Source organism: Argiope bruennichi, chromosome 4 (genome assembly GCF_947563725.1).
Source record: "Argiope bruennichi chromosome 4, qqArgBrue1.1, whole genome shotgun sequence".
Classification (NCBI taxonomy): Eukaryota; Metazoa; Arthropoda; class Arachnida; order Araneae; family Araneidae; genus Argiope; species Argiope bruennichi.
In genome coordinates, this window is record NC_079154.1 from 57,032,045 (window position 1) to 57,052,398 (window position 20,354).

The 20,354-nt window shown below is 25.4% G+C and overlaps 1 protein-coding gene across 3 annotated transcripts in view; it reads right to left on the bottom strand.

Moving 5' to 3' along the window:
• The window catches only part of LOC129965968 (peroxisomal acyl-coenzyme A oxidase 3-like), a 43,896-nt gene that overhangs the window by 6,568 nt on the left and 16,974 nt on the right, over positions 1 to 20,354 (bottom strand). For 2 of the 3 annotated variants that reach the window (XM_056080282.1, XM_056080281.1), the window contains exons 2-15: positions 14,192 to 14,349; positions 12,271 to 12,504; positions 10,377 to 10,451; positions 10,179 to 10,268; positions 9,853 to 10,085; positions 9,037 to 9,133; positions 8,150 to 8,332; positions 6,602 to 6,724; positions 6,354 to 6,474; positions 4,672 to 4,791; positions 4,268 to 4,378; positions 2,609 to 2,763; positions 2,336 to 2,471; positions 498 to 652 (exon numbers count right to left, since the gene is read on the bottom strand). In XM_056080282.1, the coding sequence (XP_055936257.1) occupies positions 498 to 652; positions 2,336 to 2,471; positions 2,609 to 2,763; positions 4,268 to 4,378; positions 4,672 to 4,791; positions 6,354 to 6,474; positions 6,602 to 6,724; positions 8,150 to 8,332; positions 9,037 to 9,133; positions 9,853 to 10,085; positions 10,179 to 10,268; positions 10,377 to 10,451; positions 12,271 to 12,504; positions 14,192 to 14,344 (1,986 nt within the window). In that variant the 5' untranslated portion in view covers positions 14,345 to 14,349. Of the gene's footprint in view, positions 1 to 497; positions 653 to 2,335; positions 2,472 to 2,608; positions 2,764 to 4,267; positions 4,379 to 4,671; positions 4,792 to 6,353; positions 6,475 to 6,601; positions 6,725 to 8,149; positions 8,333 to 9,036; positions 9,134 to 9,852; positions 10,086 to 10,178; positions 10,269 to 10,376; positions 10,452 to 12,270; positions 12,505 to 14,191; positions 14,350 to 15,049; positions 15,258 to 20,354 lie in introns of those variants that run through there. The other variant, XM_056080280.1, reaches the window with a different exon arrangement.

Below are 20,354 nucleotides of genomic sequence, written 5' to 3' on the forward strand. Positions count from 1 at the left end.
TGACTAGCATTAAATAAAGAGAGGAATTATTAGATTTTTTTCACATCGTTACTTTTTTTTAAACATTTGAGTAAAAGCAAAGATTTTGAAAGAATATTGTTGAACCATAATCATGAAACTAAGTAACATTTTTTCACTGAATTATATATATAAGAGGTAATTTGTAATGCAAATTAGGTTTTTACGTATTCGAAACAGAAATTTTTACTCATTTTATAAGTGGAACTACAGAAAACTGGTGAATTTGCTAGCAATTCGATAAACAGATTTTTAGAAGCACAGGAAAAGTATTTAAGTAGAGAGAAAAAAAATTAATTTTAAAAGCAAGTATGGAAATATGCATATGCATATTATAAATAAAACTCAGTAAATGATCATACCTGAGTTAAAAGAAATTGTACTTGATAAAATTAATAAAGTGATTCAAAACTTTCAAATATACTTTTCCAATCGAAAATATATGTCACATGTATTAACTAAATTGATGACATGCTTACCTCACCATCAGATCTCCCAAGTGCAGAATTAAGTATAAAATCAGGAGGTGCAATTACATCAACTAGAGATACAGCATCATCCTTCAGTTCAAAACACAGTTTTAGTATTGCTTGCTTTATTAGACTACTGTGGTTTCTCTGATCACAGTAGCCACCTGAAAAAGGAAGTATAAATAATGAACTATAATAAAACTTATCTTAAATGTCTATAAAGGTTAAAAAAAATAATAATTATATACATTTTTTGAGTTATTTTTGTGACAATTTTCAAATATGTTTTTTGATAATTTCATAAATTTAATGTAGCAATTAAAATATAATTAATTTTATGATCATGCAATATTTAATAAAAATAAAAATTACAAATTACATTTTTAAGCAATAACTATTAATTCAGAAGTTTTGGGCAATAAAAATCCTATAATTTGAAAATAATACATGATAAATCTTAAAAAAAAAAAAAAAAAAAAAAGCATTCCTGTTATCCCTACATGTAATACTTGATAAATATTTTTTTTCATTTCATATAAAATTAAACTTCTGCATTTTTTTTGATCAATGGAAGTACTGAAATATCTTTATTCTTCTAATATTTATCAACTGAAGAAAGGTAAACAAATGAAGTATATATTTAGGTCACATTTAAATAAGGAAGATCACCGGAAAAAATTTAAAGTTTCACAATAGTTATCATAATGGATTACATGAGAGTTTTACTTCTCAAAATTATTTATTTTACATTTATAAGACACTGGATGCAAGTCTCAATCATGAATATAACAGTTTTTCATACAAGAGATTCTTTTTTTTTTATTATTAAATTTAATAGGTGCCCCCTCCCCATATTAGAGCAGTTTCGATACACTAATTCATATACGACAATTGAAAAATGTGAACTTTGTAAGTTTAAATCTATCTATATATCAAGAAATATATACACAATGTGTCATTTTTTTGGCACATTACAGAAATGCAAATTATTGAACTCTGCCTCTCTATCTCTTCAAAATTTGCTTACAACTACTTTGAAGCATAAGACAAATTTTAGCCAAGTTTTCACAACAATTAACAAAAACTATGCCTCCATTGTGTTTTAGAAATACAAATAATATTAACTTGTACAAATGACAGAAAAGTATAAACTTTGTAAAGTTAGCAAAAACTTTCATTTTTTTTTTTTTTATTCAGACAGAAGACAAATTTTATATATAATAATATACAGTATTTTAAATGTAAAAAATACATTTATCTACATAAATATTAATGAATATATAGTTTAAAATTACAGCAGTGAGAATTTTTAATTTTTTTATTTTCCAAATATTAACATGACAGAAAAGTATACTATAATAAATTTTTAAAAACGTAGCAATGCTTTCATTTGGGAAAAGGGAAGATGTCATATATACTTTTAAAATCAACTGAATCTGTACAATGATGTAATTTTAAATTATACTTTTTTTTTTCCCCAAAAAAGAATAAAAGCAGTGAAAAAAGAAACTATTTTATCTTTGCATTTGAATGCAATGAAAATATTGCACATACTTTAAAAGTAATGTACTTATTTTGTCTTCAACTACCCATTGCAAAGTTTAATTAAATTTTATGCCAATCCCAGAATTATTAATAATGTATGGTGAAACTTAATTTAAGATATTTCTATTTGGTTCAAATGATATTCTTATTTTAATTAAACATTCAAATTGTAGGCAATGTGAGGAAACTATGAGTTATAATATTTTACACATAAGTATTTTTTAGATAAAAAGTATTAAGGCAGTCTTTCCAAAGCAATACAAAATATATTAATTAATAAATAAGTAAAATGTAAAAATAACCTTCATGAAGAACAGTATAATATTTCTGCAGACACCACAAACCATATAAGCATCCAAGTTTATGCAATACATTTGAAAGTTGAGGATTAGCAGCTTCTTCAACAATAAAGGCATAAAATTTTTGAAGTACAGCATGCTAAAAAAATACAAATACATTTTATAATCTGCAACTATACTCATTAAAAAAAATTCATAAATTTAACAAATATTTGTACAAAAGATCCAAAAAAGATTAATTTTATATATATTCTTTAATAAATAAATTAATCTTACTTCTAAGAAAACAACTGATAAATCACGACAAAAGAAAACTTGACTGCTACACTTTGCCAGGAAAGTATCATTTGTTTGCGATCTCTGTTCATCAAATCTTTCTGAGCTTTTTACCATAAGATAGCAAACCAACCAACGAAAGCATGCTAGGATAACTGTAATAGAAATTTTCTTTTTTGTAACAGCTAAATTTCAGTATTCACAAGCTGATTAGTTTGCAATACAATTTGAAAATAAATTTTATAATTTAAGATCTATTGTAATAATTCTATTTAAGAAAAATGAATAAATGTTACACAAGGGAACTTTGCTTAATGAGCACAATTTGTATCCGAATCTTATTCATAATGTGAAACATTTATTAAATGAACAGTTTTTTTTCTATAGGAGATTGTAAAAATAAAATACATTCCAAAAATGCAAACAAATGTATAATAAAGGATTTTTTTTTTTTAATGCATGCTTTCTTTCACAAGAAAATGATTTCAAGACATTTGTCTTTGGCTATGTTTCAAAATTTGGTGAAGCTAAGACCACAATATTATTGTCAAATGAATTTGTGACATGCATAATTACTGTCTTATAAGGGTAATGTTTCTCAACATACGGTGCCATGATTTCTCACTCTTTTAGTATCTTCCTTATTTCACTGGAAGGCTGGTGGTTTGTTGAGTCTATTATTTCTTCCTCTTGTAATTAAATATCCTTTGCTGTGGCACAGAATATGGTTCCATAAGTTCTCTGATAGTTTTGGCTAAGTTCTTCTCTAGCTCCGTAATCTTTGCAAGTGGCATAATCTCATTGATTAAGGCTCCACAAGCATTTGCTCAAAACCCTTGGAATCATGTTTGATAACAGTATCTACCCAAATCTTCTGCCATTTAGACATAAATGTTCGCTACAAACAAGCACTCACTACAGACTGAGAACGGCCAATCAAGCATGTGATGTCAAAGCATCTCCTCACCAATTGTTCTGCAAAACATTGCTCATTATGCAAATGCTCTTTTTTACATTTTGTTGCTCATTACATGAATCGCTCAATAAGCAAGGTTTGACGATATATGTTGTACAAGGTCATTCATATAAAACATAATATGTGCTATGAAGTAATGCACATTGAAAATAAAATAACTTAACAACATGAAACTGTATAAGAAATGTGAAATCTCTATTGATTGACTACTCTATAGATTTGTGAACCAATTAAGAGCAATAATTATTAGCAAAAAATAGAATATAAATAATTTTTAAACTACAACAATGAAATTTTATTTTTAAAGATTATATTTATCATTATAATATATATTAAAAAAGTCATATCAAGAAGTAAAAAATGAGCTTGCTGATGAAATACCAATTTTTCTATCACTAAATAATCTGCAAACCACAACAAATCTTTAAAAAAACATTAAAAGCATCATTTGCCCTATTCAAGTTTTGATGCTTAATAAAGGAGTCCATAAAACACTCCATCAAGAAAAAGCATGTAATGATACTAATAGTAATCAATTTGAAAATTCATTGTAACAAAACTTTTTTGTACTTTCATAAATATTGGCATTTTTTTTAATTCTTTCCTTTTTTTAAAGTTGCATTTTAGAAGAAAGACCTTGCATTATATAATAACTAAAATAGAGATAATTTAAATAAGAATACCTTGCATATCCATACAATCTTCCACAACAGAAGCACGGAACTTTTCTCTTAAAATTTGATCCATCTTATCAAGAAAGTTTACGCTTTCTAAGTGAATAAATTCACATCCATCTGAAAATAACATTATTAAAAAATGTTTATTTAAAACTTAAAAAATAAAATTAAAAATCAACCTAAATTGAGAATAAGAATAATCAATAAAAAAATTCATTAACATTTATTTTTATTGATATACAATAATGTTATATAATTAAAATTTCTTGTTACTAAGTTTAAATGTGTTAAACTTAAGAATATTATTTTATAAGTATGTGGTACAACATTTCTTATAAAGTTATAATTCTTTTAGATGAAACCTCCCTGCAAAATAATACACATGAAACAATTAAAAAGGTAATATTTACCATTTTTCTTCTTTAGAAGACCTAGGAGATAGTTACTTGTTTGTTGTAATAAAACATTATTATCTCCTTCATAGGTACAATTGGCATCATTATCATTTCGTAAATGGCCAAAACCACTAGCTAAATTTTTATAAAAAGAAGGCAAAGAATTAGATCAAATGAGAAAAATCAAAGTCACATAAAAAAAATAATTAAACTTTTATTTATTTTTATTTTTGCTTTGAAATTATTCTGAAATTGATACTTTTCCTAATATAAAATTCATTTGATTAATCAGTTAAACTATGAACCAATGCATACTTCCTGAAATGATTTTGACAAGATGTTTAATATAGCATTTCAGTTTGAAATAAGAAATTTGTTTTCAACATATAATTAAAATTAGATGTGGCAGGGATAAAATAAGCATTCTTTGAATGAATACGTAAAATTTTAAAAACATTTTATGATTGTTTTAAATACTGAAAATATGATTTAAATTTTCACACATCATTTTAATTTTAGAAAATGCAAATATTCCAAGAACATAATTCAAACATATTTGGGAAATGAAGATGAAAAAAAAAAAAAAAAATTACAAATTAATTTTATTTTTAAACATTTACAGGAAGCAATTTATTTTGTTTAGTCCCATTTTAATACTTATATCTTATCTAGCAAACAAGATATTAAAAATATATTATGATCTCCATATTCTCAATTCTTCGCATTCTTTTTCTTATTTTTTAAAAGTAACCAGCTGACTTATCTCAATTATTTTTCTTCATTTAGAGGTTTGTTACATACAAAAGTTAAGGCAAAAATGAGGCAATAGGACCAAAAATAAAGATTGATAAAACAATTGGGGTATCAGTAAAAGTACTGTAATGAACATAAATATGATTCCAGTACATTATTTAAAATTATAAAAAAATTATTTTATCCTATGGAAACCATTAGGGATACATAACAGAAAAAGAAATTTGTTCAGTATAATTTATATCAGTTATTATAAAATACACTTATCTCTCAGAAAAATATTCCATGCATAACAATGATTCTTTTGAATCAGAATTTATACTTTTTACAAATATTTTAATAAAACAGAAATACATGATATATTTAAAAAATGGCAAGCAAAAAGTATTTATATTACCACACTTAAAATAGAAAAATAATAATAAGGGCAAAATAATTATATTTCCATGTAGTTAATTATTTTGATAAAATAACTTTAAGTAAACCTAAAAAAGAGATTTCAAACAAATCAACTGAACTTTTTGATCTGTAACTGAAATTTTGAAATCTGAAGACTATTTTATTTACAGAATTTTATGAACTGTGTATATAAATATTTTAAAAAAAAATGCTTTTGAGTTGAACATGAAAATATGAGAAGCTATTTAACTCTTATAAGATTAATATATTAACTTAAAATAATTTTTTAATTATTAAAATGATACAAGTTTTCACATTTATTAGAGAAATAAAATAGCATATGTTAAAGATATTTTAAAGAAAATAAAACACCAACTATATCATTAAACATTATATGAAGATAAAAATTGTTTAGAATATTAGGAGCAGCTCAATTTAAAATCTTATTCAGCAATTCTTTTTAAATTTTGAAAGGTTGCAAAATAATATCAACAAGCAAATAAATATGTCACAGAAAATGTGATATAATGGTGTTTCTATGCTACCTTGCAAATATCCATGACCACCACATGCTTCTCGACATTCTTGAATTGCATCTCTTGCTGTCCATGTAATAACAGGTTTTGCTGCAGAACACAATGCATGCATTTCACCCACTTGATCAGACTGAAAGAAAAATTAGAAATATTTCATAAAATAAGAGAAAGCTTATCTAAAGAAAATGAATAAATATGCAAAAAGAAACTAAGTGTTGCAATTAAATTGATACATTGAGATTGCTAAACAAGATTACCAATTCTTCTGATTTTTCACCCAAGATGATTTTCATTTGAATATTTATTAGGTCATTGTTGTAACGGGAGATGAAGTGATACAATGTATAAGCAGCTGCAAGGTAGGGAAGCAACCTGTATTGCTAAAAAGATAAAATTTATGAAAAAATTACATATGTACTAAAAAATAATATGTAAAAAATCAATAAGAATAAAAATACATGCAGAAAAAAGCAACCATTATAAAAATTATATATCATTACATTTAAAATTTCTTTTATAATTGTAACAAAATGATTATGTTCAGTTTTTATTAATACATTTACCACAAATACTGACTTCCCTGACTATTTAACTATTAATATGAAACAAATAACTATTTAAATTTTATTCTTTGTGGTTCCTTTAAAAAAAAAAGCTAAATATTAGAATTTTTCAACCAAAGATAAAAGCAAATGTCTGTTCAGAAAAAGTATTAATAACTATTGTGGAATAAAATATTTCACAATACAAAATTTAGTAGTTAAAATTTTTTTTATTCAATAAACTTAAGTTGATAAATTTATTTAAAAAACTGTGTAGCTTAAAAATTTACTTTAAAATAAATATGTTTAAAATAGCAGCCTTTATTGACCATAACTAAAACAATGCAAAATGTAATGCCTCCTACTTTTAAAAGTTAGGAAATGAAAATTCTGTTTATATGTTCACAAGCATGATGAATGATTATATTTGCTATTCTTGAACTTTTTTAAAAACCTGTTTCAGTTAAAATGACATGCATTAGGCAGTTCATGCATAATGCATGCACATTGCATCACAATAATTTTATGCTGTAATGAATTATACATATTCCAGAAGAATTAAGAAAATAAAGATGCAACATTGTATAAAATAATTTGCAGCTATGATACTGCTATCACATGTGATTTTTTCATATGACTTCATGTGTCTAAATTCCATTACGGAGATTCATGTTCACAATGGAAAGAACAGCAATAATTCTATTAAAATAAGGCACAAAAAATTTCTTTCTCAATTTTAGATGTAAAATAATTTGTCTACAGAGTAACATTCTGTAACATAGAAGAGAATTAAATGAAACCAAACAAAACTTATATTCCCAGCAAACAAGAAATTGCAAAGGGTTGATGGGTCCAAACAGAAGTGAAAAATACTTGTTGCACATAAACAACTGCTCAAGGAACAGAAAATCAAAGTAAAATCAGCTACGGAATCAAGAAACAAATAGTTACCCTTTTTAATTAGGAATATTTTTTTTATGCACAATGTTAGATCTATTAAAAAAACATGCATTTCTGCAGAGTCCTCATATTTTTAACTTACTAATTAAAAACAATTTTTATTTTGGAAGAAAAAAAATATGTGAATGATACTGGTAGTGAGAGAACAATTATTATGAATACATTGAAAAAAAAATGAATAAACTTATTTGAAATAAATTACTGACATTAATAATAATAATACATTAATTATGTCTAAAAATAATTTTAAAAAATTGAACAGAACTATATATATATTTCAGAAAGCAGCAAGTAAAAACATACATGGAGTTGATATTCCAGAATAGGCACTTCCTCTTTTCCTGGAGGTCCAAATTGTCTCCTGATGGCAGCATAACGAATGGCTATAGGAAGACACATATGCAGATTTGCGACTCCAACACTTAAAATTCCCATTCTACCCAAAGATAATGACCCCATTGAGGCACCAAATCTTTTGTTGGGGTCCTACAAAAAAACATAAATTCAAGATAAAACATACTATTTCTGTTCATGTATTAATTCCAAGCTAATGAAAAATTCAAACTTTTGAGATATGGTAACAATTGTTTTTATTATTTCAACGCACATGCATACTTTTGAAGTGTGTTATGGCATATTTATCTTTCACATAATAAAAAGCCAATTTTCAATCTCAAATAATCACTTATATATTCAAAGAAAAAGATTATGAATATAAAAGTTTATGCATGAAAATTTATATTAATCTCAGTGTAATATTTAGATTACAGGTTATAGAAGAATAGAATGAGAATAGTTCCTAAATGTAATACAAAAGTTAATGTAAAAAGAAAACTAAGAAAAACTGTTAATCTTTTGAATTTTATATAACCAATTTTTGATTGTTTGTTTTAAGTCAACAAATAAATTTTGTCAGGCACCTCTTCACAAATACCAAACCAAATAATAAAATTATATTTATTACAATTTTTAAAGTACTATAAAATAATAATAATAAAATCTCTAAAACTGTTGATTAAAATGAACAAAAATTATTCAAATGTTTTACTTTGAAGGTAAAAAATATTAATTTATTCCAATTATTTTTCAACAGATAAATTAATAGGAACAAGTAGTATTATTGATTATTTTATTACATAATCTTAAATATTAACAATTCTTGTTGAATATTGATAATAAAACTGTATTACTTTAAAAGGAGTGACATATCGTCCTTCAGGTGTGACATCTCCAGTTCTACTTAATAAAGATTCTCTAGGAACTCTGTAGTTTTGAAATGACATGAAGCTATTAATAAAGAGAGATATGTTTAGTAATCCAGAAATAAAAGAAAAATAATATTGTTTAATGCTTTCAATGGAAATAGAAAATACTTATTATATTAATTAAAATATTTTTTTAACTCTATTTTACTGGAAGGAATGAAATTATCCAAACAACCAAAGTGTAATACCAACCACAAATTAGGATATCCCACATTGTTTTATATTTTTGAAACAATTTTATAAATCTAAATTAAAATAGTGTGTTTTCTGATATCATTGAAAAGATAAATATTTTAAATAAGTACCTCCCTGAAGCTTTAAATGAAGAGACTTGATTAATTATGTCTTAAGTAAAGCTTTTTGGCAGAGAAAAAGGAATACATTTTGCTTTTTCAAATTACTGGAACATAAAGTCAATAATTTCTATCAACTGCTTGTGGAGTTATTATTGCCTTTTGTTATTAACAATCAATGTATGAATTACACATATAATTATAACTGATTGACACAATTGATAAATTGATTACAGGGAAATAGAACAATTAATTGCAATCTAAATCTTCTCACTGATAAAGGATAGAGAATCCAATGAGTTATTAACTTATATACAAAGAAAAAAACTGAATAGTATAATGTATGTATTGCCAATAAGTAAAAAAATTAAGTCATTTAACAAATAGCAAATATATATTTAACTAATTAATAGATAGAACCTAAATATAAATTATAAATGTCATATACCCATTATCCAATCCTTGCAAACCTAGTTTAGGTCCCATATCACCAACAGTAATACCAGGATATGGCAGATGTGTTTTGGGATCACGAATAGGTACTAAGAATGCATGCAGGCCATGGCATTGTCCATCAGGGGTATATAATTGTGCATACAATGCAGCATGTGAAGCAGTCTGGCCTAAATTTCCAATCCACATTTTAGTTGCTTCTAATCTAGGAGTGTTTAAAACAAACTCCTGAAAAGCAGAAAAATAATCACAGTTAAATCATGAATTATAATGAAATAACAAACATATCATTCTATGGAACAATTTAAAATAAATATTTACTTGAGTTATAGGGTCATAAGTAGCAATTGTTTTAACAGATCTAGTGTTTGTTCCATGTGCCATTTCTGTTAAGGCAAAGCAACCAACAGCCTGGATAGAGAAAAATAAATTTATTTCATTAAATTAGAATAAAGAATGCCAGTCATGTTAGGGCAAACATGAAATACTTGAATACTTGAAATAAATTGAAATACTTGCTTCAAAATCTCGGACTTTATTCATTAAATCAGCGTGTCGTTTTGTTCCAGACATACGCAACACCATAATAAAGTACTAAAAAGATTTTAAATATTAGAAATTTCAACAAAAAACAAAATATTATTTCATGACATTAAAATAATATAAAGCAAAAATATTAATTATTACTTCAAATAATTAAAATGGTGTACAGTTTATGCATAATTGCTTCTCATTATGATATTTATACAAAACTGATACTATTGTACAGTGAATAAATGATTTTAAATAATTGTAGATAATACAAAAATAGAAATAAAATATTTTGCAGTTATTTCACAATTTGAATAAAGCCAATGAACAAGTAAATAATCTATCTTAAAAAAGTAAAAATTACATATTATTTGAAATCCAAGAAAAATGACAAAAATTTTCAGTATAATCTAAAAACAATAATTCATATACATTGAAATCTGCAACACACTAAAATCTATCTTCTCTCTACATTATTCGGTAATATTTGCAATTTTGATCAATAAAGAATAGTCATACTGAATGAATGATAATATTATTTTCCCAATAACTACAGTTACATTTTCTGTGAAAGAACAACACAGCTTCTTTCATTTCTTAAAATAGAAGTTTCGTAATACATACTCAAAATTTCTGTTTAGCCTACATTTTATTATGGTATTGTCAGTATCACTACTATTATAATGTCTTTCAATTAATTACGAAAATATTTTTATATCATATTATATTTATAAATAATAAATGTATATAATACTGTTGTTAGAACTTAACATCCAGTGTCTTATTAATAAGACAGTTACATTTCACTTTTACTTTCCTTTCTTTATTTTCGTTTCCTTTTTAAATCTAAAAAATCAATAACCTTTTTTTCAAACTGTTACATAATTTTCAACTGGCATGCATTAACAATTATTTTGAAATAAAAGTGTTGCCAACTTGAAAGTTTTTTCTTTAACTTATTTTTGAGATAATGGAAGGAATTCTAAATTAATCTTTATTTTTTTATATATATTCTACTATATTTTAAAAATATTTTTAATATCTATTTCTAAAAATGTTTTAATAACAACTCTGTCAATTTTTTTGATTAATATATTACAGAATTTTTTTTTCTTTGGGGTTCAATATTATTTTGCATTTATCTATTTTAATTTTGATGCTTTCAATGTACTTCAAAGAAATTTATAGGAAACTATACTTTTAGTTGAGTGCTAATAATGGATTAGAGAAAGAAAGTTTATAAATGAAAAGATTTTCATGATTAATAAACACTTTCAATTAAAATGTTTTCAATAAGAAATTAGGTTTAATATCTAATTTTTATTATTTTTTTCTCTATTTTTTATATTTGCACAGTTTCTGTTGCAAAATAATAAACTTCAGAGTATAAAGTTAAGAAAGAGATCAAACCAAGCATTTAAAAATCATAACTTAAATGCCTTTTTTATTAATATTTTGAATAATACTGTTAATACAATTAATTGCAAATTTTGTTTGAATAAAATAAAAACAAAGAATTGAAAAAATAACAATAGAAAGTCACACATAAAATTTAAGTCCATTAAACTTATTGTAATCAAATCATTATTTGAACATGTACAGCTATTAAAAATAATTTTCTGTAAATTATCATGTATTATAACTTCAAATATTATTTTAACATTGAGAGCAAATTAGCAGGATCTAAATGTATTAACTAACAGCGGAAATACTAGCAGAATATCTAGACTGAAAGATTTATTTTATAAAAATTTACAATGCAGAGCAATTAATTCTGAAAATACTTTAAAAATTTGACATTTCACTGAAAAAAAATATTGACAGCAAAAAATTTTATTGAATTATAAATACAACTTTTTTTTTATATTGCGTAATTGCTTACCTCAATGCCTAACAATAGTTTCAATGCTAATGACCAATCAATCATTCCTACACAGATATAGAGGTTTAAAGCGATCAGAGGATTTTCTCTAAATTCATCATCTGTGAAAAATTTATATTCCTTAATGCGTTTCATTCTTTGGAAACAGAGTTTACGAGCCTCTTGACGTGTGAGCTCTGCTGTTGGAAGTTGATGAAAGAGTGGATCAGCTTCTAAGGTTTTCCAAACCCTGTTCTGCAATTAAAAAAAAAAAAAAAAAAGAAAATATATCACAAAAATTTAAAGGAAATTTATAGCTCTAATCAAAAATATAAAACTTTCAAACCATATCATTATAAAGTTATAGGCATGATTTGTCCTTCTCTATTTTAATTTTAAAATTTGCTCTTATACAGGTAAGTAACATAATATAAACAAATTATATATATATATATATATATATATATATATATATATATATAATTTCAAATCATTCATGAGTATAAATCCATAACTGAAACAATGAAAAGTAACATTGTAAGAAAGTCTCAAAAAATATTTTAAAGTATAATTAAAATTGCAGGAAAATTCTACATAAATATTCATGGCATTGAGAAACTTATTTTTAAAATTTTAAAATGTTCAATATGTTTTTTCAACAATATGCTCCAATGTAAAAAGCAGGATTTAAAAAAATGTGGTTTATTTTTTTTTAATAAAAATTTGAATACAGTTTTGGAAACTTCTTAATGAGCACCTACAAACCAAAAGAAGTAACTATGCACTAAATTTGGTAACTCCAAATCCAATGGTCCTGTATAGTGCTTCAAACTAATTTTTCATCACTCAAATTACAATTTATAGATAGTATGCTAGTTTATAAATATTATCATGCTAAAATTTAATTAACCGTTTGGATTAGTGTAGCAAGCATTTTTTTTCCTAGCATGTGATTTGTTATAGAAAACAGAATAAATATTCCCAGATGAATGTTAATCCCTAGAATAAATATTCTGCTTATTGCTTAATTAATGTTTTTCATCTTTACTAAAAAATTTAAAATAGAACCATTATAATTTTTTTTAAATGTAAATATAATAGCATTTAAACATTTAACTTATTTTTGGCATAAATATTTAAAAAGCTTACTTAATTAAAATAAGCATTTTTGATTATTTCATCCGTTACAATAAGAAAGAACATTTTATTATAATTATTCAAGAAATTTTAAAAAACTAATTTTAAAAAATTTGTAAATACATAAATTATTTAATATTTCAAAACCAAGTACATTTTTTAAAATATTTGACTGAATTAATTTAGGAATAAATTATTTCAATACAAATTATAATGAATGTAAATATAATTGCAATATTAAACCCTTTGTCAATAGCCTTCAATACAATTAAAAACAAAGATCTGATTTGTGATGTCTTTTTTTTAAAATCAAAATTTTGTAGCAATAACTATATTACAGATTTGATGTAATTAATTTTGAATATGTCATCAAGAAAGAAAATTTGATGAATGAAAAAGGAATTCATCAATTGAAATTGCTTAAAAACAATCTTACAGTGAACTAGTTTTAAAATTATAATCTGTAATAATGATTTTTATAATTAATTTATGCCTGTTAATATATGTAAAATACCATGCCAGGGTATAATATGTATTCTATGATACAAAAAAAAAATCTTTAAAAAAATACATAATTAAAAATTCAACAAATCACAAATAGGTTCAAGAAAGAAACTATTTCATGTATTAAAATTGGAAAAAGTTATAATAATTAAAAGTAAATAGAATTATTGCACAATGACTAGAAAATTTTGTTTGTAATAAAAAATCATGAGTTTGGAATGAAAAATAAACTTGATAAATCTGATGAAATACTATATTCTATATATATGAAAAATAATCATACAACGAAGAAAGCAGGTACCTGAAATTCAATCATGTCCCTACCAAATAACAGCATTTTCATTTGCTTATAATCAAAAGATGATCTCTTCCTATAATTATCTAATGGGCCAGATGGAAAGTCTTCTATAAGAGATGGATATTTCATCTCTTTTTGAATGTTTTCAGCATTCATTTTGGCTGAAATTTTAAAATGGCACAATATTAGTAAAATTATAATAGCATGATAGGAAGCAAAAATATCAAATTTGAAGTACTTCTAATTTCCACACTCCAAAATCAAAGTGAAACTTTGGCAAAACCCCAATTCTCACAAATAGTATGTCAACAAAGAAACGAACAATTATTCTTGTTCAGGTATCATGATTAAATGTTTATAGGAAATAATTTAACAGTTGTTTAATACAAAATCATTAATACTGAAAAAAATTACTAGTAATAGTTTTCTAATTTAGATGGTATGAAAAGACATTTAATATCTACATATATATTAATAATTTTCTCAGCTTAATTAAATATTAACATTTTATGTTAATATATTCCTCACCAAATATCCGTGAATGCTTGTGTATGGCATGATAAATTCCAGCACGTTTTAAAATTTAATTAAATATTAGATTTATTAGTCATTAAATGTTTCTTTGTAGCGAAAAAAAAATCATTTTTAAGCTCTTAAAAATAATTTGCAAAAGTGGGAAAAACTCAATAATATTCAGTATTATCCAAAATATTTATATAAATATGAAAAAATAATAATCAACTACCGCACAATACGGAAGAAATGTTGATTTCGATTAATAATTCACATAGGATATACACCTTAAAATAATAATTCAATTTAAAAAATAATTTACACATGTATTTCTAAATAGGAACTTACCAATTATACAGAAACACAGGTGAAAATAATAATTTAAAAGAATAGTCAATTTAATTGCTCATATAGGATTTGAAATCATCGACTTTAAAGCAAAAGTAAATTTTTTTTATTTTGATGAGACCGGCAAGACTAGCTGACCACTGTTTCCACCGCAGCGAAAATTTCAAAGAACGAGCACGAACAAAAAAATAAACGAAGCAGTGCTAATTCAGGGCCATTCACAAGTTAAGGCCGACGCCCTCGGATTTGAATAGCTCTTACGATTGGACATGTCATTTTGACTTATCATTTTGTAGCCAAAGGGTTCTCCTATCATAGCGGTAACATTTATTTTCTTTATCAAAATACATCCTTTATATCCTTTTTGGTTTCGTAACAGGCGCATTGTTTGAAGATCTGCAACTGAATCTATTACATTAAACAAACACTTATAGCAAAGCTTATTTCATAAATTTTATGATAAATGATTTTATCAAATTCTACGTCTTTTTAAAACTATATCTCAATGCTCTAAAATTAAATGGACTTTATCTAGTTTGCTCCTCTTTTTAGATCATACTTAACACCTTTGTTGAGTGATTCCAAAATTTTGACTTTAAAAAAATTCATTCTGTTAAATTAAATAAATTTTCTTAAGAATCAATGAAAATAAAATTCTAAGGTTAGATGAAATTTCATATCAGAGTTACAATTTTCTGTTGTTAGTATGGTATCAAAATGATGTCAATAAAAAATACTTTTGTATTGATGGCCTATAAAAACTATAAAGAATATGCCCATACAAGCGAAATTAAACAGGTATATATCGATTAGCACGAAAAGCCTAAAAATATTGTTATGATATCTTCACGAATTTGTCTGACATTCATAATAAATATTCAACAACATCGCCGAGAAATCATACATAAAATATCGACGTCGTATTGTGCGAGGGCACTGCTCATGTAAGAGGGTACGGCATTATGTTTAGAGGGCTGGGGATTGGTATCTGTTTATTCATAAACCAAAAGAAGCAAAACATTTTATACTATTTAAGTCAGGTTCATATTTTTAAATAGGGAAAGTAGACAATTCGTTAGGGACTCCTGAGCCTTAGAAATTTTATTTTTGATGTATTTTAAGTTACTATTATTAAATGTTATTTAGATTGCATTAATATTTGTTGTCTCTTTTATTATTTTATTAAAAATTACTTTTAAATTTTAGTTGTGTATACATATATATATACACAACTTATATATATAGATATAAATATCTGAAATTACATTTTTAGAGAGCGATCTGCAATTATACGTTTAGCTATATCAGTTTGCCAAAATATTAATGTTTAATTAAAATCGATGAAGACTATTCTATTTGATTTTGAAGGAGAAAAATGCACCGAGAAGACTGGTTTGAGTCAATTATTACAAGTTTCCTTTTTCAATTTTATTCTTTTGTATACAAACACATAGAGAAAATGTATACATACAACTGGTGAAAGTTTCCAACAACTTGCTGCAAGTTTTAGTTTAAAAAGAAGAAGAAAGGTTGAAAAATCACTTAAAAATTTTCTACAAGTTTAGGTTAAAAAGAGGGAAGAAGGGCTGAAATATCATTTATCAGCCAGTAAGTATTATATCTATTATTGAAAAATTTAAAGCACAAAAGATGTTCATCATAATGACATAATAATTACTTTTATTATTATCTTTCCATCTTCAATCACAAAAGAATTAGAGGGAAAAAAGAACTTAAACCATCCACACTAATTCCACTGGATGATCAATTTACAAAAATCCACTAAAATTTTCATTTTCCTAACATTACATTCTTCCCTGATGAATTGCGCAGAGTGTGAATATAGAAAAAACAGCACGAAAGCATATACAATAACTGCATTGTCAAAACATTTTAAGGCGGAGGCAATATCATAGTTTGAGTGATGTTTTCTTAGCATTGTATGAGTCCTTTAATTACTGTTAAACAACGTCTGAATCCCAAGGTTATTTAAGTGTTATCGTCGATCACGAACATATTGTTATATTAATAGCGTTCTGTGCCGGAGATGGATATTTCCAGCAAGATAATGCTTTCTCTCATAAAGCTGGCATTGCCCGTAGATGGTTCGAAGAGCATGATAGTGGCTGCAGGTTTAGATGGACTGCAAAATTACAAGATCTCAATCAAATTGAGAATCTGTAATATGACATCGAACGGGCTATTAGGCAGCTGGATCCAATAACGTCAAATCTTAAAGAACTGAAACTTATAGTTCTTCAAATATGATTTCAAATTCCTCATACCACTTACCAATATCTCATAGAGTCTGTGCCAAAAAGAATCGAAGCAGTTTAAAGGACAAAAGGTGGTCCAATATTGCGTTGACGGGGTAGTTATAATTTCACCATACAGTGTATATGAATATATAAATTTTGAATGATATTTATGAATATGAATGAATTCACCAGATATTAATGGAAGTTTGGTTAAGAATCTCTGATTGAGGACATATGGTCAAACAATTGCTGAATGGTTTATAAATGGATTTAGAAAAGGACAAGACGATTACGTAACAAAAAGTTAGGATTATTCATGTTCTAAATAAATAGAAAAAGGTGTAATATGGAATAATATGTCACAATTCGATATTTTGTTAAGAGAATCTTGAATATCAGGTTATGCAAAAAGATTGACTTGAAATGATACACAACTAATATTCCAGGCGAACGAACTAGCTGGTCGCCAAAGCTCGTTAGTCTCCTATAAAAATTAAGTGAATTCTTCTCTCCAACGCATATAATATGATTAGAAGTCTTGTATTAGCAGAGAGAATCACGATTTCCCATTCTTTTTTTTTTTTTTTTTTTTTTTTTTTTAGAAAAATAACCCCCGTTTGAAGAAGTGTTCTGTATTTTAATTTAATGTCCATGATTATTCCATTCCATGTTGAACAGCAAATACATTTTTATGATTTCATAAAAAATGGTTAACTAGATTTCATTTTTAAAAAGCTCAATATTAGAAGAATTCTTTCCATCTCCTCTCATTCATAGATTATTATCAGCATACTAACCTTTATTGCCCTCTATGATTAATATAGTTGAATAAGATAGTTGGAAAACCGTAAAAATAATACGAAAATGTTTTTATTAAGATTTTTTAAAGTACTCTCATCATGTTTACGTTCTCATGTACGAAATATAAGTTTAATACTGTAATGGTCAAAAAATTCGAACACAAGTTATTGACGAATCTCCACGTTCCGAAAAACACATTCTTGACATTATGTCTGTCTGTGAACACATAGTGATTTTGATTTAAGTTCACAAATACACTGTTTGTGAACATAACTCAAAAATACCTTGAACTATGTGGCTGAAAAACGGTATGTGAAACTATGACCAAATTTGATAGAAATCTGTAGATTTCTATCAAATTTTGAAGGAGGTCCATTCAAAGGAAATCTGTCTGTTTGTGAGTGAACTCGATAATTACAGAACGCTAAGATCTAAGTAAATAAAATTTGGTACATACATTTATCAACTAAAATATAAATACTTATCAAATTTGGAATCAAATAGGTCAAAAAGTTGAACGTCTTTCAGTCTGTACTCTCGCATGCATGAAAATGCAATAATTTTAATCAATGAAATTCAGTATGTTATCTTGTGACTACAAATATAGTTTTGAATCAAATTTTGGTGTCACTTGACTCGCAAAAAGACATACAAAATACTTATTCTCACGAGGATTTAATAAAAATGCTAAATTCATATCAAAGATCTATATTTCATAACTATCCTTCACTGATGCCATGATAGATATTCGCTATATTGCCAGAGGTCCACAATTTTATACTCGGAGAAAAGGTATAAGACATTTTTTGGAGGGCACAAGAGAAAGTTTAGGGAAGACCAGCCCCGCTGGTTTTGAAAATTTTACTCGCTTGATTGTTTCTGTTTTATTTCTTTATTTATTTTTAAAATTCCTCGAAGAATTCCAAGATTTACTCTAGAGTGTCCATGATAACAATTCAAAAAATTTAGTCTCTTTAGTTCATAAAATATACAAAAAAAATTTTCACATGTTCTTTGAACATACAGAAATGACTTCTTTACTTGAAAATATATAAGTCAAGGGAAGAAAAAAAAAAAATGCAATTTTTTTTTTCTTTTTGTATTAAACCTTTAGAAATATATATTTCCGTCACGGATACTGTAATTACAAAACCTATTTATCAAATTTATGGAGTGGCATTGCACAAATGTCACTAATGCTTTTGATTAGCAAGCATTTCTATATTTGGAATGAATGAAATTAACATCCGCGACAAAGTGCTTCTGAAACATCTGAATAAAGAACTTGACATCCTTGAACTTCTTAATCCTTCAAAAGTCTATTTCGGTGTCTCTTTTCAAAATTTTAAGATTCGTCAAATTGCTTTTATTCAAGGTATTTTCAGTTTTACTTTTTAACTCTCTATTTTTGTTGTCCTAATCTCTTTTTTTAAAAGAAAATATTTTAATTTAAATGAAATAGTAATATCGACATAGGAATATAGAATATATAATATTTAATAGAACATAGAAGATATGCATAGAATATATATAGAAGATAGTATATACATACAAAATAGAATATATGATATAATAATAGAACATAGAAGATATACGTAGTATATATATATATATATATATATATATATATATATATATATATATATATATATATATATATATATATATATATATATATATATATATATATATATATATATATATATATATATATATATATGAATATACATAGAACATAGAATATAAAATATTGATATACAGAAATATACAGACAAATCGTAACTATTGAAATATACTGCAAAAAATAACGTTAAGTATTTAAGCAGTGAATCGTCAAAAGTTCCACATGCCTTTCTATAATTTTATCAGCTGCTTTTGGCGACGGCTCGTCAAGATTATTGTATGCTAAAAATGTTGATAAAAACTTTTATGGGTAGCTTAATATTAATTATAACTTCAGTGAAGAAATGCAAATTCTATGAGACATATAACTTGTGCTGTTTTAAAAGCCTTGTTCTGCTTATAGTGCTATCTACCTGCCCATTTCTCTTATCTTCACATCTCACCAAAATTTGAATTTGAAAGGAGAAATGATTAAACGTCAACTAAGCCAATAATTTAATGGCTGAATCAAAATATGTTCTTAAAATATATAAGGATACTAAGTAAAATCATTCAGCATCAGAGGTCTATTTGCTTTTTTGTTTGCATTACTAAAATTGTTCTATAATTTTTGTAATATCTTA